The sequence below is a fragment of the Misgurnus anguillicaudatus genome, chromosome 21, assembly GCF_027580225.2.
Source record: "Misgurnus anguillicaudatus chromosome 21, ASM2758022v2, whole genome shotgun sequence".
NCBI classification, from domain to species: domain Eukaryota; kingdom Metazoa; phylum Chordata; class Actinopteri; order Cypriniformes; family Cobitidae; genus Misgurnus; species Misgurnus anguillicaudatus.
In genome coordinates this window covers 6,607,549-6,631,204 of record NC_073357.2, presented here as the reverse complement: position 1 = coordinate 6,631,204, position 23,656 = coordinate 6,607,549, and the positions used below count along the sequence as shown (strand labels likewise).

The window sequence follows — 23,656 nt, the reverse complement described above, 5'->3', positions numbered from 1 at the left end:
TCTTTCATTGGTGGTTGTTTCTTCTAGCCACCAGTATAAAAAACAGTTTAAAAAAAAAATCTTTAAAAAAAATCTTTTTTTATGCAGATGCTGAAGTCAGAATTGTAAATTAAGAGCTCAAACATTTCTCATCCAATTTGATTTTGTAACTCTGTACAGCCTGGTCTCACTGTTTATACCTGGTATTAATATGTAACTTTCATAAAAACACAAAACATACTTTTTTGTACGTTTGGATAGATGCTGAAGCATACAATATGTAGACGTATTTGCATCATTTAATCGTAGCATTATTACGTTTCTACAGCTACAAAATGTAAAATAGTTACAAATCTTATGTACCATAAATATTGCTTTATACTGTCCTATTATGATATTTAACTAATAAATATGCCTTTCTGGACAAATTTCAAAGTGAAAGTGTAATACCGCTTTTATCCACTGGATGGCGCCAAAACCGAATTTATCAAAAACGGAAGTTAAAAAGATTTAATGATTTATTTTAACTGCCTTTATGTTTGATAGTCATTCTGAGTCTGATATCTAACATAAATTCCTTTACAAAAACGCAATTTTTTAAGCTTTTTGCTCAAAATGTTGTATTTTTGAAGTGAAATATCCATATTTCAGTGGTTAAATTAAGTGGAAAAAGTAAATATAGTATGAAACGTTTTTTCCCCATTTTGTTTGTTTCTTTGTTTGTTTATTGTTTGTTTGAAAGCAAAGGGTGTGTTCTTTAGTTTGATATAATTTGTATGTTTATATATTTATAGAAGATAATTTTTCCTGCAAGGAATTTTGTGAAACTTTTGTTAAAATCACAAAAATGCAGGTGGGCAACTTTTCTCAAAAAGGCTGGCGGTGAATGAGTTAAACATTTTCTCTATAAGCGTTAGCACCCAAACCCTACCCTAAATCCTTTTTATACAGAAATTAGAAAAATGACTTTCTTACTTGGTGTTTTTGTCATGTTTTTAGTAAAAATATCTAAAAACTCTTAAATTAAGATGTATTTTCTTGAGGAGCAAAATAACCTAGCAAAATAAGTCTGGTTTTTAGACAAAAAATTAAAAATGTAAGCAAATTAGTGCTTAAAACAAGCAAAAAATCTTTCTTGAATTAAGTGTTTATGAAAAAAGTAAAAAATTTCTTATTCCATTGGCAGATTTTTTCATGCTCGTTTTAAGCACAAATTCACTTAAATTTTATATATTTTTTCTAAAAACTAGACTTCTTTTCCTAGGTCATTTTGCTCTTCAAGAAAATACATCTTAATTTAAGAAATTTTTGATATTTTTACTGAAAACAAGACAAATACTAAATAAGAAAGTCATTTTTTGCAGTGGGGAAATCACAATTTGGTAACAATAGTATTCACACTGCAAAAAAATATTTTTAAGAAAAAAAAAATCTTGTTTTTAGTAAAAATATCTAAAAATGTATAAATTAAGATGCATTTTCTTGATGAGCAAAACGACAAGAAAATAAGTTTAGTTTTCAGACCAAAATTATAAAATTTAAGTGAATTTTTGGATTAAACAAGCAAAAAAATCTGCCAGTGGGGCAAGCAAATTTTTCTTGAATTTAGTGTTTAAGAAAATTATTCAAGATTTTTTTGCTTACCCCATTGGCAGATTTTTTTGCTTGTTTTATGCACAAAATCGCTTAAATTTGATATTTGTTGTATAAAAATTGGATTTATTTTCTTGGGTTACATTTCTCAAACTTAAATTTGATATTTTTGGTCTAAAAACTAGACTTATTTTCTTGGGTCGTTTTGCTCATCAAGAAAAACATCTTAATTTAAGAATTTTTTGATATTTTACTGAAAACAAGACAAACATACTAAGACATTTTTTTCTTAAAAATCATTTTTGCAGTGTACGCTGAAAAATTACTTTGTTACTCAGTATTTTAGACAAAAAATATACAATTTAAGTGAATTTGTGCTTAAAACAAGCAAAAATATCTGCCAATGGGCTAAAACTTAAAATAAGTTTTCTTTTTTAAAAGCTAAATTTTCTCACCCAATTGGCAAATTCAAACGCACAAATTCACTTATTGTCCAAGGTCATTTTTTATTCATCAAAAAAAAAAAACATCTTGATTTAAAAAAGTTTAGATATTTCTACTGAAAACAAGAAAAAAACACTAGGAATTCTTTGCAGTGTATTTTGAGTCACTAATACAGTCGCACCCCAAAACCTACCCAAAACAATTTATTAAAATAATGTACTGTTATAAATGAAACCATTACAGAAAAATAACATTTATTTATTGCAAAATTTCAAAAGCAGTACCAAAAGTAGTTCAATTTACGATGTGCTGCAGCCACGTTCCTCTCTGGAGTATATAACTACAGTATGAAGTATAGAAAAGTATTAATCCACGAAAATGTTAATTTGAATGTATTTGGATTTCAAGAGTATATCAACTGAAACAAAAAACATGCGTCACTGTGAAAACCCCTTAAGCCACTTTTATTTTTAGACAAACTGTGTTTTGGAGGTGTGTGTGTGTGTGTCCTGTTAAAATTGTAAAGTTTTCTTTTGGCCATAAAGGCCTTGCACACATTGCAGTTGAATGTATTGTGATCCTGTCACAACTTAACGTTTGCCTTGCACAAAAGTTTGTTATTAAGAGTAAAAAAAGAGATTTGCCTGCATACACAGGAAAGTACTTTTTATGCCAAGTTGTGCAAAACATAATCATGTGTGTTTATAAGTCAAACTTTCTTTATTTGAGAGACAGCACACGTGAGTTAAGTCATACTTCATTTTTTTTCACATAACAGGTGGTTTTCCTCATCTGCAAAGCCTGACACTTTAGCCTTAAACCGAACCCTACTCAAAGATGTTTTATAATTTACACAAAATAACCAGTATTTTTTAATCTTAGTATTTTTGTCTTTTTTTCATTAAAAAATATCTAAAAATTCTTAAATTAAGATGCTTTTTCTTGAGGAGCAAAACGACCCCAAAAAAAGTCTAGTTTTAAGTTTTTAGACCAAAAATATCAAATTTAAGTGATTTTGTGCATAAAACAAGCAAAAAAATCTGCCAACACTGAAAAAAATGATTCATTGAATTTAATCAATTTTTTAAGGTAAGTGGTTGTAATCAATTTATTTAAGCTACATTTAAACAAAAAGATTAGTAACGTAAAATGAAATATAAAACTTTTGTTTAAATGTAGCTTAAATAAACTGATTGCAACCACCCACCCCAAAAAAATTATTAAACCCAATGAATCATTTTTTTCAGTGAATGGGGTGAACAAATTTTTCTTGATTTTTTCTTGAATTTAGTGTTTAACAAAAATATTCAAGATTTTTTGCTTACCCCACTGGCCTATCCCAGGCATGCACAAAATTACACAAGATTTTTGCTTGTTTTAAGCACAAATTCACTTAAATGTGATATTTTTTGTCTGAAATTTTTACTTATTGTCTTGGGTTACGTGTCTCATTAATGCATCTTGATTTAAATTTTTTCCGGATATTTTCGCTGAAACCAAGACAAAACTACGTAAGAAAGTCATTTTTTGCAGTGAACGTTCACCAGTCATTCGACTCAAATTAATCAAATCCACACATTACCCCAAGCTTTTAAAAACTCTGTGGGTTAAATATAAAAGGCTCCCTTCTCTGCTTTTTCAACATGACCTTCCCACCCACCAACCCTAAGGACGCCTGCCATCAGAGAAAGCCAGAAACCCCAAAAACCCAGACCGAAGAGCCAAACCTCGAGCAGAGTTTACAGCCACTCTTAAGTCACAGACAGCTGTGATAATCCCTTCCACATCAATACATGGTTGCTTGCGTAAATATTTGGTTGTCACATGAAGATTTATGTTTAGATTTATTAACCGTGTTTGGTTTGAGAAAGTAAAAAATGGCTCTTTAAGCTTCTGTAAGACATATGACCCGCCGATGACAATACATTTGTTCTTAACAAGAAGATTATCTGGTGAAATTCAAATGTGCCTCAACAATGATCTAGTGGCTGACTTTATGCTTTTGGCAAGTTTTATCGTCTTGCCGTTTTTATTTGACACTTTTATAAGCAGTTTACAAGACAAATAACAGGTTTCTCACTGGAGTAACCTGAGGTAAAGTGTCTTACCCCAGAATACAATGGTTTTAGTTCATGAATTGGACAAATACTTGCAGAGTTTGGACGTACACTCGGAAATGAATGCACAACAGCTGTCACTGCGGTGGTACTCTTTAAAGAAGTAACAACTTTTCTACCCGGTGCATATTAGCACCTCAATGGAAAATATCTGTACCTAAATGGTACATGTTAGGGTAAAAAGCCTAAAGTTACCAATCTAGCCTAGCTGGCCTTAGCTTTTTTAGGTTAGGCTTATGGATTCCCCAGTCAGGCCTAAGTAAGGTTTATCTAGTCAACCAATTAGTCTTCCAGCCTATGAGCTGTACGCAAAAATCTGCCAATGGGGTAAGCAAATTTTTCTTGAATTTTTCTTGAATTTAGTGTTTAAGAAAAATTTTCAAGAATTTTTTGCTTACAACATTGGCAGATTTTTTTGCTTGTTTTATGCACAAAATCACTTACATTTGATATTTCTGGTCTAAAAACTAGACTTATTTTCTTGGGTCATTTTGCTTATCAAGAAAAAGCATCTTAATTTAAGAATCTCTAGATAGTTTTACCGAAAACAAGACAAAAATACTAAGAATGTTTTTCTTGAAAATATTTTTTTGCAGTGTATATCCCAAAAATGTGTCATTACAAGAAGCGACAAGTCATCCGCATGTCGGCCTGCATGCTGCTGGCTGCTGTATAAAGTCGAGCAAACACATAGTTTTTGGAATGACAACGAAATCACAGTATGTTTTAGTCGCATAACATTGGTTATGGAAACGCCGTCATTTTGCAATAGTTTTTTTTTTTTCCGAAAATAACAAATAATTGTGCAAATCATTAATGGAAATGCAGTTAGTGATCATTAAAATAAGTTTTAATGTGGTTTAGCTGTTTTCCCTTAGCATCATTTTATTATAAACTGGCTTTTTTATCAGGCTTGTACAACTAGACATGCGAAACTAACATCTGTGCAAGTCAATCGCAATGAGTATGTGAAATATAAATATAAAACTTTGCTGAGTTTCGTTAAAGAGGACATATCATGAAAATCTGACTCTTTTCATGTTTTAGTGTTATAATTGGGTCCCCAGTGCTTATATCAACCTAGAAAATGTGAAAAATAACAACCCAGTAACTTAGTTTCGGTAATAATAATAATCAAAGATTTGCAAGCATGGAAATTTGTCTCCCCTTGTTATGTCAGAAGGGGATAATACCGCCCCTTAATCGGCACTATCCAACCATGGCACTGACATGTAACATGCTATAATAATTTATCTACACTGCAAAAAATGATTTTCAAGAAAAGAAAATCTTAGTATTTTTGTCTTGTTTTTTAGAAAAATATCTAAAAATTCTTAAATTAAGATGCTTTTTCTTGATGAGCAAAACGACCCAAGAAAATAAGTCTAGTTTTTAGACCAAAAATATAAAATTTAAGTTATTTTGTGCATAAAACAAGCAAAGAAATCTTCTTGAATTTAGTGTTTAGTGTTTAGAAAATTGTTCAAATTTTTTTTGCTTACCCCATTGGCAGATTTGTTAGCTTGTTTTATGCACAAAATCACTTAAATTGGTTGCAGTGTATCTACTTTGGGGACACCAAAGATTTATTTGACATCTTAAAGTCTTGTGAAATGTCCCTTTTAAGCTTGAGACTATTATAAGCTAACGTAAAACTTTAGTCCCCATTCTCTTTCATTGTATGAAAAAGAGCAGTGGCAACGTTCTCGAAAACTTGTATTATTTGTAAAAATGTGGGTTTAAAATTACCGGGGGTCAGAAGAATTATAATATATGTTTGAAGTGAATGTTTATCTCTTTAATTGGATAAATTGTTTTGTTTGTTTGTTGCTTTCTTAGAGACCCAACCTATAGAGGCCAAGCTTCCCTGGTTAAAACAGGCTCAAGGATTGGAGGAAACCAAAGTAGCCTTGGAAGATCCAACGTGAGCTCATTTATACATTTACTGTAAAGATATTGCTGAATTTGCCATGTGTTTTTTTAATGATCGTAATGTGTGAATACGTTTTGCATGCATTTATCTATCCGAGTATATGAGTCCTCGAAATTACTATTGGCTTGAGTCACCAGGTTTACTTAGAAATGAATCAAATATTTGATGACAAACCTGGATTGCAACTCAGTAAAGTCATACAGCTATTAATTTGAACAGAAAAATCTATTTACCCGTTTCACCTGTGTGACCTCACACTGGGAACATTCTTTGAAAACTGTTTGACAACAAATGGAAGAAAAGTGTCATTAGCTGGTTCATCACACAAATAAATCAGACAGAGAAACTCTAAAGAGTCGAGCTTTTCGGCGTTTTGTCCTCCATGTGTCAAGTTTCCTTTCCCTACTTAAGTAAAGCCCTGCAGGCCACTCTCACTCCCTGAGTTGTGGTATTTTTAGAGTTATCCCCCAATCTGTGAAATGATACCCCTGTTAATAGCATGCAGGGGAGCTCCATGGACCCCTGCCGCTCCCACTGAAAGCCACAAACTGCGGGCTGCCAGTATCCAGACAACCACCAGTCCCTGAGGTCTGCTACAGTAAAAGCATCTATCACAGAGACTCATAAAACAAGAAGAACGAGGGGTGAAAGTGTTTAAGAGTTTACAGGAGAGACGTTCAAGAACCTCTCGGTTCATATATTTGTGTTTGATGGGGGGTGAGTTAAGATCTACCGTTTGCCTGGAAACTGTTCTTGAATTACACCCTTGAGTGGCTCATATCATTTCATGATAGCAGAACTTCCCTTGTGTTCTGCTTTGCTGCTCAACTAACTAAATTTAGGGCAATCTGAGGTGGCGTCCTGCAGGCCCGTGTACTCGGCCCTATCACAGAATGACCCCAGTCCACTTTGCTGTGGAATTCATGGCTGGATGCCTCTATGAGTGGATTTAGTGGATGGATGTAGTTATCCCATGTGATAAAAGTGGAGGAGACACACTAAGGAAGGACTTTCTACTCAACACCGTCTCCTTCCTGAACTCTAATCCGGAGATAAGAACCTCCCTGTCTTGACTACACAATCACACACATACACTCGATGACATTTTGTGTGTCATCGAGTTAGAATGTAATTCATCAACAATTCATTCAACAGTGATGCCATCTCTTCCTCTACTTCAACTGAAATGATAAAACAACTTCATTTTGAAGCGAATCTTGCTGGGCAAGTTGGGTAAACTGTCAACTTGTTTAAAGCTACTTACACGAATGAAAAGTAAGACAATAACTCGAAATAACGCGCAGTAAGGGACCACACACTTAGCAATGCTTTGGTAAAACATTTATGTCTGACTTTCCATAGTTGCGTAAAGTATATATCTGGCCTTACAGTTAAAAAAAACCCGTAAAAGCTAACAAACATATATGCAGCCATGCGCCTACTGACTCTCTGAACCGAATCTGTTTTCTCAATCACACAAGGTGTTCTGACATCATACTATGCCTTGAATGACACCCCTGCATTAGTCTAAACATGACATGTTTGAGGGTTATAAGGAATTACAGATCTCATCAACTTTAATCCCATAAGCCTGGAAAGCCTTTAGACGGTGGACAGCATGAGGTGTGCATTGACGCCCACTCTGGGCCGACGCATTTCCACAACACTTAAATGATTTTACAGACTTGTGCCGCACGTGTGTTTCACCAAAATTTAACGACAACCCAAGATGAAGCCTACGCGAGAACAGACGAGCATGACTCGGCACTCATCTGTCTTCTGTATATTGCATTTGAGGTCATACTCTCAGTTTCTCTTTCACTTCAGTCTGTCCTTCAACATGCTGGATGTAATTACGCTATGATTTTCCAAAAAGGGTCTTTTTCCACTCGCCCAAAATGTGGTAAAACCATTCAGTGGTTCATTAGGAGACCTCGCCACATCTATTTTTATTATCACATTTATTCAGAGTGCGGTTGCCTCCTAGAAATCAAAGCCTTCTGGTCCACGTTAACGTTATGTTTATCACTATAACTCGGTATTATTTTAAGATCGTTTTTGTTTTGACGTTAAAATAGTTTCTGGTTTTATTGTTACAGAAATAATCAGAACCAGTGGTTAAAGCTGACTGAGCCCTGCCCTTTCCACACGGCATTATGGGAAATTTTGAGAAATACTTAGGGACGCTAATATAGTTGAAAGACCTTGCAATGAATTTTTTATTGTGGTGTAGCTCAACATGGCACAAGCAATGCCAAGGTTATGGATTTGAATCCCAGACAGCATATACAGTACAGTATACTGATATAATGTATTGCCCCATTGGCCTACTGTAACTATAGCAAGGCTCGTCCAATCAGAATTTAGAGTCTGAATTTTACAAAATGCAATACAGAGTCACATATATGTATGTATGAGTGAACCTACATGTATGTTATTGATAAAATCATATTTATCAGGTGTATGTGTGTGCAGGTTTATTCCGGGTCCTTGGACGGCATGCAGTGTGTCTTGTGGTCTGGGACTTCAGAGGCGTCAGGTGAAATGTAAAGTCCTGCTGTCTTTTACTCAAACTGAAGTGGACCTGCCTGATGAAGAGTGTGATGAAGAAAAGCCTCCAACACAAAGGGCCTGTGATTCGGGGCCCTGTTCTGAGTCTCCAGACTCACCGTGGTGGCCCCTCGGACCCCAGGAGATCCCTGAGCAGCACAGCTATGTTTGGGAATACATGGGATTCACTGCCTGCTCAGCGTCCTGTGCTGTTGGTGAGTCTCTATTATATGTATTTACAAAACAGATGTCATACACACAGTTAAAGGTTGTGTCCAGCTTTCCAAATGAAATAAAATTGGCATGAAATCGGAATTTGTTCAGAGAACCGATACTCATCTGAAAAGCTCTTCTGCCAGAAATGTGTTTTGTTTGCAGGCAAGCAGATGGCTGTTGTCAGGTGCGTGAGCACCTTAAAAAAGGAAATTGTTGATAACGCGCTCTGCAGCGGCTCCAGAGCATCTCTTGCCTTGTTTCGCATCTGTAACCCTCAACCATGTCCTGCAAGGTACCGTTCAAATGCCACTGGTGGGATGAAATCTCAAACTTACTTATTTCTTACTTATTAATTTAGCTGACGCTTTTATCCAAAGTGACTTAAAATTGCTATATATGTCAGAGGTTGCACGCTTCTGGAGCAACTATGGGTCAAGAGTCTTGCTCAGGGACACAATGGTGTATCACAGTGGATTCGAACCCGGGTCTCTCACACCAAAGGCGTGTGTCCATTCGTGGAAATCGCGCCGCAGGATGTCCATTGCGTCTTTGCATTGACCTAACGTTGTAAATCAAATTCAAATAAGAATAACATGAATTTCACGCGCCAATGAAGTGAGTTAACTCAAATGTTCAAGTGCCCCATTACACGCAAATATCGCAATTTATTTGCGTCTGGTATGAACGTGCAAGTGTTTTTTAAGTCTTTTCCTTGCACGATGTTTTGTCGTTTCAGGTGGAACATACAGTAGGGTACTCGCTTGGTCTGCATGGCATAATAGAACAAAACGGGGCGGTTTCCCAGACAGACCTTAAAGGGATAGTTCACCCAAAGATTATGTCATTAATGACTCACCCTCATGTCGTTCCAGACTCGTGGGACCTCCGTTCGTCTTCGGAGCACAGTTGAAGATATTTAATATTTAGTCCGAGAGCTTGTTGACCCTTCATTGAAAATCTACGTACGGTGTGCCGTCCATGTCTAGAAAGGTCATAAAAACATCATCAAAGTAGTCCAAACTTGTAAATCTGAGTTGATTCAACAAAAAATTTTAAGGCAGCAAAGTATTTTTACAGTGTACCTTTGAGGTACTAATGTGCACCTTTTTGGTACCAATATGTACCTCTTTACAGTAGATGTACCGGCCCAGTGACGGTTACACTGCAAAAAAATTGTATTTTTTGTATTTTGGTGTTTTTGTCTTGTTTTGAGTAGAAATATCTAGAAATTCTTGAATGAACGTGCTTTTTCTTGATGAACAAACGACACAAGAAAATAAGTCTAGTTTTTAGACCAAAAATATACAATTTAAGTGATTTCGTGCATAAAACAAGCAAAAAAAATCTGCCAATGGGGTAAGCTATTTTTTCTTGAATTTAGTGTTAAGAAAAATGTTCACATTTTTTTGCTTACCCCGTTGGCGGATTTTTTTTCAGCTTGTTTTATGCACAAAATCACTTAAATTGGATATTTTTGGTTTTTAAACTGGACTTGTTTTCTTGGGTTGTTTTTTCATCGGGATGAAGCATCTTGGTTTTGGAATTTTTTGGATATTTTTACTTAAAACAAGACAAAAATACTAAGAAAATGTTTTCTTGAAAATAATTGTTTTGCAGTGTAGGGACCATTTTTTCTGACAATGAAAGATAGAAAGGCCATTTCTAAATCGCTATGATGCACTGAAAAAATGATTAATTGAAGGTAAGTGGTTGCAATCAATTTATTTAAGCTACATTTAAACGAAAAAGATTAGTAAAGTAAAATAAAATATAAAACGTATGTTTAAATGTAGCTTAAATAAATTGATTGCAACCACTTACCTTAAAAAAATTGATTAAATTCAATGAATCATTTTTTTCAGTGTGATAAGGTCTCTCAAAACAGCATTAGATGCATTTTCACTGATTTGATTGAAAGTGTCTATTAAAAACAAAAAAACATGTTTGTCATTTAAACATGTTGCATGCATATGCAATAAAAAATAGGATATGAATCATTCAGCTCCTTATAAAGTTGCTAAAATTAAACTCGCTGAGCTAAATCACATTGAAGTAACAACTTTCAGATTGAATCTAAATAGCTTGTGAGGCTGCTTAAAATAAAAACATGTCATGAAATAATGTGTTTTTCTGTCGACTGACCATTCGCCAATAAAAGCAGGACAGCTGGCTTTTTAAAGCAATGTGTTATGGGATAAATGATTTTCTTGGAGCAAAGTGATTTTTTTTTCTTAGACCTTTGACGTGCCGTTTTTATACGCAGCGGCTTTGAATATTACAATATTTCATAGGTTTCTGGTAAACACTTGATTGTTGAAATTTAGCTATATCATCTTCAATCATTTCAATCTATAACATGGAAAGCCATCATAAAGCTTAAAGATCATGGAAACATGTTTTGCACTAACCTAACACATAAGATTATAGCTTCTTATAGTATGGATTTTTATACTTGAACAGCTAAAAAGTCGTCTTAAACCAACCTACTACACCAGTTAAACCCAGCCAACCAGCTTAGGCTGGTTAAACTGTTCTTGTCAGTAAAGAAAGCGGACACTGGAAGTGCTTCAAAGAGCAAAAGCTCTCCACAAAATGAGACCAAATTGAGGTCTGGCTTTTTATTTTTAGCAAATATGTCACATTAGAAAAGAAAAATGGGTCGTGATTGTCTGGAATTTATAATGTGTGCATGTGTGATGTATTCAGATGGGAAGTGAGCGAGTGGAACGCGTGCTCTGTGTCCTGCGGTGTGGGACTGCAGACACGCAGTGTGTCATGTGTAAGACCGGTGGCCGGAAACCGCACTGAACCAGCGTCCAGTAAAGACTGTGTGGAGACCAGACCTCCAGAGCTACAGGCCTGTAATCAGGTGAAGTGTCCGCCAGCATGGGTGACTGAAGAGTGGCAACAGGTTAGTGACTTCCACGGGGAATAAAACTCACGAAACCCCAGTAATCCCACACTCTGCCTTTCCGATATTATATATTATAGTAATACAAATGCATATTATTTTTTTATTATACCACGGGCTGTGTAAAGAATGCTTTATTGTGATTGGTTGAGAAATGTTCTACGGGTATGCATTATCTTTTGGTAAACGCACACCTGACCTGTCAGATGTCTTAAAAATAACCACCAGAGTATTGTTTGCGGTAACTGTGGAAGAATGCACGAAATAACGCCATTACCACATTGGGTGTGCATTATTTTTTAATTATACCACGGGTCTGTTGAATGCTGTATTCTGATTGGCTGAGAAATGTTCCGTGGGTATGCATTAATTTCTGATAACCGCACACCTAACTTGTCAACTTGTCAATGACAAATGTCTTAAAAATAGGCACCAAAGCAATGTTTATGCTAACCGTGGTATAAGAGGAATAATTGACTCCGGTCCTTTGAATTATTTGAAAATAATGCACACCCGCGGTGTAACGCATTGCACCTTGGGTGTGCATTATTTTCTTATAATTCAATGACCGTCATCAATTATTCCTTACTTATACTGTAATTGTATTAATTTTATATATTTTGAGGAATTTTAAAATACTTATTTCTCAGAATAGTTAGTTTTTGAAAATAATTGAAAGTGACTTTTACTTTGAAGGACATCTTACTTTTGTTGTTACAGAACTTTGCAAAATGTGTTTGTTTATAAACCAAATTGTCATTTGGTGTTGATACTGCCAACAGCAGTAAAATAACATCTGCACATCAAGAGTTGTTTGTTTATATTTACTCAAATGCTGCATTTTGTGCCGTGTAGCGTGTGTTTGGGTAAAGTGATGTTTGTTTGTTTGTTTGTTTTGTGTGTTTTTTTTTTCCGGGTCAGTGCTCTCATACATGCGACAGAGGTTCACAGTGGCGTAAAGTTTACTGTAAACAGAGACTGTCTACAGGAAGCTACCGTAGGTTAAGAGACGATGAGTGTGCGGGAAACAAACCGGTGACGCATCGGACGTGCATCAACTCTGACTGTCTCATGCCTCGTCTGGAGGGGGGAGAGTGGTCCAAGGTGGGTATCCACCCATCCATTTTAGAAAAATAAAGTTATAAAAACTAACTAGAGACACAGAAGGATAAACACAATATTTTTGTTGCTGACAAATCACTATAATTTCATGAGTCACATGGTAAAAGTTTGTAAGAAGTGAGGTTACATACCTCATCCTGGAATAACCTTGATCAATATAATATAATTGGAAGTGAATCATTTCCGTGTCGCCACTTGATGTCCAATGTAAAATCTGTGTCCCAAAGCAAAACTATATGGAAATCGGTGCATGTCTAATGTAATGTCACTGTCTATAACAAAATTTTTTAAAATTGTGCACATATTGTCCGCAGTGCTCTGTTACGTGCGGTAAAGGCGTTCAACGTCGGGAACCAGTGTGTAGGAGACAGACGACGTCTGGGCAATTGGTTACTCTGGACAGGTCGGCCTGTAGTAACCTTCCCCTTCCTCCTTTAATCAGGAGCTGTCGCATGAGTCCCTGCAGCAGTAAGATGTTCATTTATTTATTGTTTATCATTGTGTTTTCATCTTTTACTTGCAGTTTTCTGTAATGCCTTACCGTTGAAAGGTGCAATTTGTAAGATATTTGCAGTAAAATCTCCAAAAACCACTAGGCCAGTGTTATATATTTTGTCCAGCTGACTATCAATATCTGTAATGTTTTCAACTACTTGTAAATCGTGAGAAAATTTCCATTCAAAACATTGACACGGGGCAGTGCAGTCTCCTGTCAATGACGTTAATATCCATGTGACCCTTTGTCACCGCCTTTACTGACGTAACCCATATGAGAACACTGGTCGAGCTCGAAAAAATAAAATGGCGGCCAAGGAAGCGGCTGGAGCACAAATTTAGTGAAAACAAACGTATATTTTCACTTTTTAAGCATTTTTATTTCATTTCTAGCGAGAAATTAGTATTGTAGTTTTCAAATATGTGATTAGTTATCACAAAGGCGCTCTCTGTTTTTATTTCAAACACGCTGCCTTTGAAGTGCGTCGGAAAGCCTTTCTCTAAGCGGCCTTCAGGCCTCCAAGTCCGAAGTCATGTCCTCATGAGGCAGCGAGGCCACAAGTCCTCACAGTCCTCACTGCCTTGAGTTTTCGGACGCAGCCAGTGTTGTGGACAAATGCGGAACTATGCGCGTGCTTATGGACTTATGGATATCTCTGTACCGTCTGCCGCTGGTTGTGTCAGCTCCTGTAAGCGTACGGGCCAACCAAATGACCCAAGAAGAGTTTGGAACAAAACGAGGGAGGATCAATTTGGTGTTGCATTATCTGGATAGAGTGAGCTTCACGACAACATTTAACTAGACCGAGATTCTGATCCTGCTTGTGTTTTACGCGATGGGTGAGTTGTTTTGATTCGTAACCCTTCAAAAAACGTATGCTATTATATTGATGACAACATTAGTGTGTAGACTGTAATCAGCGCGTCTTCCCGCGGACGATATGCACATCAAAAGGTATTGTACAGCAATATAAATGGTCATTTTAAGACACTTCACAATAAGATTTGTACTGTCAATACATTATGTGAAAAATCATTGTAAGTTGAAAACTTAATTCTGAGCTGTGTTTACCATCGAATTTGGACTAATACTGTAATATCAATATGACTAACAATTTCGTTTTGAACATAACATATAAAGTTACATAATGAAATAAACGATGTCATCAAACGCAACATTTATAAGACTTGATTACCTTATCCATCAACGTGATTTCTCGTTCTCGTCTGATTGATGGCTAAAGTTAAAGACTACAAATCCCATAATTCCACGCTGCTTCAGAGCGTCAGTAAACAACATCATTGTTTTTGTTTGATCTGGCGCCATCTTTCGGCACATAAATACAAATTGTATCTTTAAAGGTGAAGCTTTGATTTCTGCACCAATAGTGATACCAAACTATGGGTGGTGGAAGCAAAAATAATAAATGTACACTGTGAAAAGTGAAAGGTGCATAACTTAAAAATCATTGCATTGGTAACACCTTCATTACTTTGAGAAAAAATTGTAAGTTGAATTTTTTTATTTAAGGTGTTACAAATAAAAATAAGTTTTAAAAGTTTTTTTACTTCAGATTTTTCATGTAAAGTGAAAAAACTAAAGTTGAAAAAACCAAAAAAATTAGATGTTACCAGTTGACATAAATTTAAAAAAATTTCACCGCATATTTTTCATCTAAAGTGAGAAAATTGAAGTTGAAAAAACAAAACAAAAATAGGTGTTACCAATTGACATATTTTGTAATTTTTTTTCACTGCACATTTTTCATCTAAAGTGAGAAAATTGAAGTTGAATTTTTTTTAAGGTGTTACCAATTGACGTAATTTTCACGTTTTTTCACTGCACATTTTTCATCTAAAGTGAGAAAATTGAAGTTAAAAAAAAAATTTTTTAGGTGTTACCTAATGACGTAATTTTTATTTTTTTTGACTGCACATTTTTCATCTAAAGTGAGAAAACTTAAGTTGAAAAAACTAAAAAAAATTGGTGTTACCAGTTGACATAAATTAACATTTTTTCACCGCATATTTTTCATCTAAAGTGAGAAAATTGAAGTTGAAAAAAATAAAAATTTAAGGTGTTACCAATTGACAAATTTTTTAATTTTTTCACTGCACATTATTCATTTAAAGTGAGAAAATTGAAGTTGAAAAATAGTTTTTAGGTGTTACCAATTGACGTTATTTTCACGTTTTTCACTGCACATTTTTCATTTAAAGTGAGAAAATTGAAGTTAAAAAAATAAAAATTTTAGGTGTTACCAATTGACGTCACTTTTAAACGTTTTTCCCCACACGTTTCATCTAAAGTGAGAAAATTTAAGTTAAAACTAAAAATTTTAGGTATTACCAATTGACATAGTTTTTAAGTTATTTCACTGCACATTTTTCATCTAAAGTGAAAAAATTGAAGTTGAAAAAAATAAACATTTTAGGTGTTACCAATTGACATAATTTTTAATTTTTTTTCATCTAAAGTGAGAAAATTTAAGTTAAAAAAACTAAAATGTTTAGATGTTACCAATTGACGTAATTGTTAAGTTATTTCACTGCACATTTTTCATCTAAAGTGAGAAAATTGAAGTTGAAAAAAATTAAATTTTTAGGTGTAACCAATTGAAGTCACTTTAAAAGTTTTTTCACCGCACATATTTCATCTAAAGTGAGAAAATTGAAGTTGAAAAAAAATTAATTTTTAGGTGTAACCAATTGAAGTCACTTTTAAAAGTTTTTTCACCGCACATATTTCATCTAAAGTGAGAAAATTGAAGTTGAAAAAAATAAACATTTTAGGTGTTACCAATTGACAATTATTAAGTAGATCCACCTTTCACTTTTTACAGTTTGGGTGGACCCTCCCCCTGACACATTTTATTTTATAAGTTTTATTTTTACTTTAATTTTACATTATTCGTTTTATTTTTAATATAGTAAAATATTATTATTTTGATACCAAGTAAAGAAATATTATTTATTTTTAGAGGAGTCATAAATAAAGAGTAACTTGCCCAACACTGTCCATAATCAATTTCATTGGTCTTAAAAAGTGGAGAAGGTCTTGTTCCACCCACTTACAATGGTTCTGACACCCATTCACCAAAAATATTGATGTTTCCGAAACAAGACATAATGGACAGGTAGTCTTGCCCCCCCCCAACTATCCCAGAAGACGTACAGTATTAAACCTAAACAAACAGAGTACTGTTGTAAAAGAGTCATGCTGTTAATACTTTTTCAGGAAATCAATGTATGAATGGCTCGCTTATATCTTAAAATGGTGAGGAACACATTTTAACATTAAAAAAACGTCACCTTTACTTGGTATTTGATGAAATAACTCAAGATTGAATGAACTAATACTGAGAACTGTCCTGTGTTTGACCTTGCTCTCACCACAGTCTCCAGATTTTCTGATATCAACACAAGTTTACTTTGTGCGTGAAACTGCTTAAAGTTTTTTGGAACTGCTCAAAACATACTTGAGTTTGGGTTCAGATTTCTGTCGAATGAAAAGCAGGGTTTTGTAGGTGTCATTTAATAGGTTGTCATTGTTCTCATAAAACCAATGAACTCTCCATGACCACTGTATAAAATAGCGGTGTGCGAGGATATATGAACATATGAAATTTCCAAAAGTCCCATGAGATACTGCTTGATTGTTGGTTAACACTCTAGCGTGGACAGATCAGTTTTGATTTTTTTTAAAGATTAGCTGGTCGTAGCTTTAGGTTATAAGTTCAAACCGAATTGCTGGTTTTATCATTTTGTACATTTTATTCAGGCCCTGCTGTATGGTTGGACAATTAATAGGAAAATATATTCTCATATTTTTCCCTAGTGTTTTCTACCTTTGTCCTGTAAGATTTGTCATGATTGGGCTGGCAATCAAGAGAATAAACTGCAGACCAGTGGCGGCCGGTGACTTCTTTTTTCAAGGCCGCACGATGCGAAGTTCGTCACAACATGTATGTAGGCCATAATGTGTGTGGTTCTTAATTTCAAAATATGTGTTCAGCACGTCGAGTGAACCTATGTGCATCACGTGTCTTGTCAAAATAAGTGCCTGCTGTAGACGCGTCTAAAGGGTTTATGATAAAAGAGACGCTCGCGTTTGCCAGATACTCGCATAATCTCATGTGTAATCAGAGTTTACTGTTAAGGGAGTGTCTTGCGTGTATTTTTTGAATGTGAGCGTCTCTTTTATCATAAACGTTATTTTGACAAGACACGTGATGCACATAGGTTCCCTCGATGCGGCGAACACATATTTTGAAAACATGAGCAACACACGACACTCCGAACACATATTTTGAATTTGCGCCCCTCGAAAGAGCAGTCACGAGTCGCCACTGCTGCAGACATGTGTTAAAAAATTTGGAGAACTTCATGTAAAAGTAGTAGCACTTTTGTATGACCTAAAACATCATGTACCTTTCCGCAAGAACAAATACTCCAAAAAACGTTGTCCTCAAGTCATGGGCCTGAAGCGCATCTACATCCAAACCAGACAGGAGAAACGTCTTACCTTTACCATTGGAGGACGCGCCTATCTTTTGCCCAAAACCTCGATCACCATCAAGTGTCCGGTGCGTCATTTCCCTAAAGCTCAGATCCGCTGGGAGAAGAACGGTAGCGATCTGAAAAGTTCAAAACGTCTGAGCATCACCAAGTCTGGAGCTTTAAGGATCTACAACCTGGACGCCGGAGACATCGGAGTGTACCATTGCTGGGCCAACCAAGATTCAGACATGTTTATCCTGAAGCTCATCGGCCACAATAATCGACTCCTGGAACATCCCGAAGGGAAGGAAGCTTTGGACAAGGAGAAACGTCTCCATCATTCCCTCAACAAAGAGAGCAGTTATGCTGGGGTTAAGTGCCAAGAGCAGAAGGGATTATCACCTGTAAAGAAGGCTCCAAAATCTCTCCCAAGCTGGATGCAAAAGAACGAGTTCTACAGAGATGATAACGGTCAGCCTGAGGAACTCTGGGATACTCTTGCATCAAGCAACAATCCTTTGGCTCCAGGGATCAGGGGCCAAACAGGCGCCTTTGTTCTTGAACCGGCACAGTTTGAGGAGCTCGTAAAGAACATCACTCTGCTTGCAGAGAGCGGAGATGTGACAGATGAAATGGCGTCGCAGCTAATTACCAAAATCATGGAAGATTTGGCTATAACTAAGCAAGGTGCACCTACTGAGGATCTGGGAGTTACAATGAACAATCATTTTGATAAGACCCCAAACTCTTCCAAACCCTCATGGGGAAAGGGGTTGAAAAGAGGCAGTGGGGCTGTGATCATACGTCAAAAGCACCACGGGTCTACAATGAGCTTTCAGAGGGATCTCCAGATTCACGTGGGGCAGACTGCTTACCTCACCAATGCTACCCACAGTCTCACCCTGCTTTGTTCTGCCCAGGGTTTACCTCATCCAACCCTGTCCTGGAGCAAAGATGGAGCTCCACTGCAGAAAAGCGAAAGGTAATGGACTTTTTCACTAACCATTACTTTTGTTTCATCCATTTAAATGCCATGAATAGTTCACCTGAAAATTACTATTTTGACATTTACTCACTACAGCAGGGATGGGCAACTTCGGTCCTGGGGTGCCGGTGTCCTGCAGAGTTTAGCTCCAACTTGCCTCGGCACACCTGCCTAAAAGTTTCTAGTATGCCTAGAAAGACCTTAATTGTCTGCTTCAGGTGGGTTTAATTATGGTTGGAGCTAAACTCTGCAGGACACCGGCCCTCCAGGACCGAAGTTGCCCATCCCTGCACTACACTTTTCATAGTTTTTAGCTAGAGGTGATGATAGAGATCATTTCTATTTTGTACATTTGAACTAAGGTGCCGCATGGGGTTGCAGCACATGGTCAATCAATTGACGTTTATTTGAAAACGATTTTTCAGCTTTGGCAAAAGTTGGAATGACATGGTGGTGAGTAGTTAATGGTAAAAATTATTTTGGTAAAAGCGGTATTATATAGCTCGAAATACAAATAACATCATTGTGTTTACTGTAACATTCCAGTATAGTCTCTGATAACTGTTTACCGGACCTATTTTTTTTTACTGTTCTTTCAACCTTGGTCCACAGCACACAGAATGATTTGGCTCCACAAATGATGTTGAAAATGTTAACACAACAAGCAATTCCTTACTGATCTTAAGCAAGCATATATTCCAAAGGCTTGTTTATCACCAACCCACTCAAATATTTACCTCCAAAGCATCCCAACTCTCACGTTATGTGGTCTGTTAAAGTCAGAAATGCTTGCTGGGCTCATTTTAGTCTCTCCAGGGTCGAGTTGTGGTCTAATAGTCTACCCTACACTGTTGGTTGTTAGATACACTCATTGAAAACATTGACTTAGTAATATAGCTTTGTCCAGCTCAGGGCCTAATGTGTCCTCCACCCAGACAGTCGCCAAACATTGTCTGCCCCTCTTCCTGGCAAGCGCTGTGGGACCTGAGACGGACGTGGCTGTGCAAACATTGTTCAGGCCTCCTCTCGCTGCTTTGGCTTGAAAATCCGGCAACTTTGGGGTAAATCATGAAATATTGCAGTGCTTTAAGATTATTCAGTGGTCACTTGACTTACTATAAGGTTGGTCATCTTGACAGCTTAATGTTTTGCTACATGGATATATATGTATGCAGTGGCCCTGAAGTACAAATGAAATGAACAAATCAGAACACAATACAGCAAATCAGACCGCAACAGTAAAAAAAACAGGCAAACAGAACTCATAGCAGGCAATTAGAACACATAATACAGTAAATCAGAACACACAACAGCCAATCAGAACACATTATACTGTAAATTAGAACACACAATGTCCAATCAGAACTCACAATAGCAATGCAGAACACACAATACAGCAAATCAGAATACACAATAGGAAAAGAAAAACAGTAAATTAGAACTCACGACAGCCAATCGGAACTCAACAGCCAATCAGAACTCACAGTTGCAACTTCAAGTAAAAAACAACCTATCAGAACTCTAACCAGAAATCACAACAGCAAATCAAAACTCACAACTCCAAATCAGACAATTAAGTCATGTCTGCCAGCATTTTTGTGATTTTCACAAAAGTTTCACAAAATGCCTTCCAGGAAAAATGTATAAACATACACTGCAAAAAAATGATTTTAAGAAAAAAATCTTAGTATTTTTGTCTTGTTTTCAAGATGCTTTTTCTTGATGAACAAAACGACCCAAGAAAATAAGTCTAGTTTTTAGACCAAAAATATCAAAGTTAAGTGATTTTGTGAATAAAACAAGCAATTTACTAGACTTGTTTTCTTGGGTCGTTTTGCTCATCAAGAAAAAGCATCTTAATTTAAGAATTTTTAGATATTTTTACTGAAAACAAGACAAAAATACTAAGAAATCTTTTTCTTGAAAATCATTTTTTGAAGTGTACAGATATGAAAGAACATTCAAACAAACAATAAACAAAAAAACTAACAAAAAGGAAAAAACGTTTCTTCTTATCTATGCACTGCAAAAAATGATTTTCTAGAAAAAATTTCTTAGCATTTTTGTCTTGTTTTTTAGTAAAAATATCTAAAAATTCTTAAATTAAGATGCTTTTTTCTTGATAAGCAAAACGACCCAAGAAAATAAGTCTAGTTTTTAGACCAAAAATATCAAATTTAAGTGATTTTGTGCTTAAAACAAGCAAAGAATCAGCAATTTTTTTCATAATTTTCTTGAAATAAGTTTACTTTTTTCATATACACTTAATTTAAGAAATTTTTTTGTAACGCTTTATATTACAACACGCAATGTACCGCGCAATTACACAGAATTTACAGCATACCTATTTGTAACAACAGAGTACCTCTACAGGAACAATATTTTAAGTTTGGGGTAATAAGGGGGTAAGAATATATGGAAAATTATAAATTATTTATTCTCTAAGTATTTCATAACTACAGGGTACCTATTGTAATATTACGTGGTATGTATGACTTACCTCTATGGGTAATATGGTCTATGAATTTTTTTTGTTATAGTTTTTTTTTCATATTTGCTACTTACCTGATGAAAGTGTATTGTATACAGTCGATGTCTACGAGCCACGTCGGCAAATATAACAGCACATCACTTATATTTCGGTATAGACTGTAAATTAAAGTGGTGCTTGTTACCCCATGTACTGTGTATTTACTAGGTAAATCTTATATTTGCGGGCTGTAAACTAAAGTGGTGCTCTTTACAACACTATAATTACGCCAACACTTAATTTTTATTAACACAAAACTTTTATTTCAAATAAAAGTCATGACAATTTTTCGTTGTTTTTGCGGCTTGGCTTCCTCTGTTGGTGTTCTTGTCCACTCGGATGTTGAGTTGATGTCGTCTCACAAATGCTTTATAAAAAATATAAATGAAAGCCTTCAGTAAATGTTTCTTCACTCTGCCTTGACAGAAACTGAGTTTTTTGAGCCAGTTATTAACTTTAGGCTAACTTATGTGCTAGCTTACTTGCTGCTTCCGTTAGCTTTCTTGAAAAAGCATTGTTTGAAATGTGTTAGTCATGTATTAACAAAACCAGTCACCTTATCCAGCATGCGGATCCTGCTCACATCGCAGCCGTACTCCACAGTGTAGAAAGTTTTTAAAACCTCTTAAAGAAATTTCACCTCAGGATCGCGTTCTAGCAAACCTCCTGCAGACGGGTGCGCGCTCTACACCTGCGCAGTAGCCTACGCATGTAGTCGTTTTTTGCTTTAGCGCGAGCTGGATACCCATCTGCTGTTGTTTCATTCTGGTTTGCCATTGCATAAATTATATTTGGCTAAAATACTTGTGTTTACACATGTTGCAAAGTTTTATTCTACCGATGATAACACCTATTAAAAATAAACAAATAGCATGCTGCTTTGTGGTCATTATTGTGTAATTTAAAATAAAAGAGTTTCAGAGTCACTCCACTTCAAATATGTCCGCAAATGTTAGAGTTTCCTGGTAAATAGGGAATAAGTTGCTATTTTTATTGTACTTACCTTAAAAATAAGATAACCACATTAAATCAGCTGGACTTTTGTTATTAAAAGCAAGTATAGGCTACTAAAATAAAAGTGATGTGCTGTTATTTTTTTTTTGCCGATGTGGCTTGTAGACATCGACTGTATACAACATTCAGTTGTCAATATGAAAAATTCACAAGAAAATCATAAAAAATGAATACATAATTTCCCCATAGACTTGACATACATACCACTAGGGATGTAACGATTCAATCACGATTCAATCGCGGTCCTCATTAAAAATGCCTGTCTAAAATCGATTCTGAATCGCAAGGCTGCGATTCTTTGTTTTATGCACAGCTTGTGCCTGTATTACGGCATTTGGTCAGTAGGAAGTCCTTATCAATCTAAAATCATTATGAGTCGGAGTCGTTAGACAAAATCATTCAAAATATTCTTTATTATCATGAAAATACCTGAAACAATTTGAAGAACAGCGTATAAATATTCATGTGTAGACATTTCCTGGAAAAGCGTTTGTAATGCTACTTCTTGTGTGGCACAAAGGGAATTTCTGCACGGGAGCGCCCCCTGGTGTTCGGATGTGCCTGGATTTCACCGTAATTCATTCAAATTCATTCATTGAGAAAACGCGCATTTGCACGATGAATCGTTACACCCCTACATACCACGTAATATTACAATAGGTACCCTGTAGTTATAAAATACTTAGAGCAGTGGTTCTCAAACTGGGGTCCGGGGCCCCCAGGGGGGCCGCGAGATGATGCCAGGGGGGTCCCAGTTTTATGACATTTTATAAAATACATTCATTTATCATGAATTCTGTGTAATTAAACCTAAAAAATAAGGCTACTAACCAACAGCACTACTTTGTATAACTAAATATGTTTTGTTTAAATAAAATGTTACATTTTAGAACAGTTTTTGTCATTAATTTTCTTTGGGGGGGGCACCGTACACAAGGGGGGCCGCACGTGGAAAAAGTTTGAGAACCACTGACTTAGAGTATAAATAATTTAAATAATCTTAAAATATTATTCCCTTATACCTACAAGTACGTACTGCAGAGGTACCCTGTTGTTACAAATAGGTACGTTGTAAATTCGGTTTAATTACGCGGTACTTTGCGGGTCGTAATATAAAGTGTTACCCATTTTTCTTATTCCATTGGCAGGTTTATTTTTTATTTTATTTTATTTTTTGCTTGTTTTAAGGACAAATTTGCTTAAATTTTATATTTTTTGTTTTATTTTAAGAATTTTTTTATATTTTACTGAAAACAAGACAAAAATA

At 35.6% G+C, this 23,656-nt stretch overlaps 1 protein-coding gene across 1 annotated transcript in view; it reads left to right on the top strand.

Annotated features, from left to right (window-relative positions):
- Positions 1 to 23,656, top strand: part of adamtsl3 (ADAMTS-like 3) — a 246,130-nt gene that overhangs the window by 157,036 nt on the left and 65,438 nt on the right. The window contains exons 15-21 of the mRNA XM_073859643.1: positions 5,973 to 6,057; positions 8,542 to 8,831; positions 8,995 to 9,124; positions 11,539 to 11,743; positions 12,665 to 12,847; positions 13,180 to 13,333; positions 17,801 to 18,842. Coding sequence (XP_073715744.1) covers positions 5,973 to 6,057; positions 8,542 to 8,831; positions 8,995 to 9,124; positions 11,539 to 11,743; positions 12,665 to 12,847; positions 13,180 to 13,333; positions 17,801 to 18,842 — 2,089 coding nt within the window. The remainder of the gene's footprint in view (positions 1 to 5,972; positions 6,058 to 8,541; positions 8,832 to 8,994; positions 9,125 to 11,538; positions 11,744 to 12,664; positions 12,848 to 13,179; positions 13,334 to 17,800; positions 18,843 to 23,656) is intronic.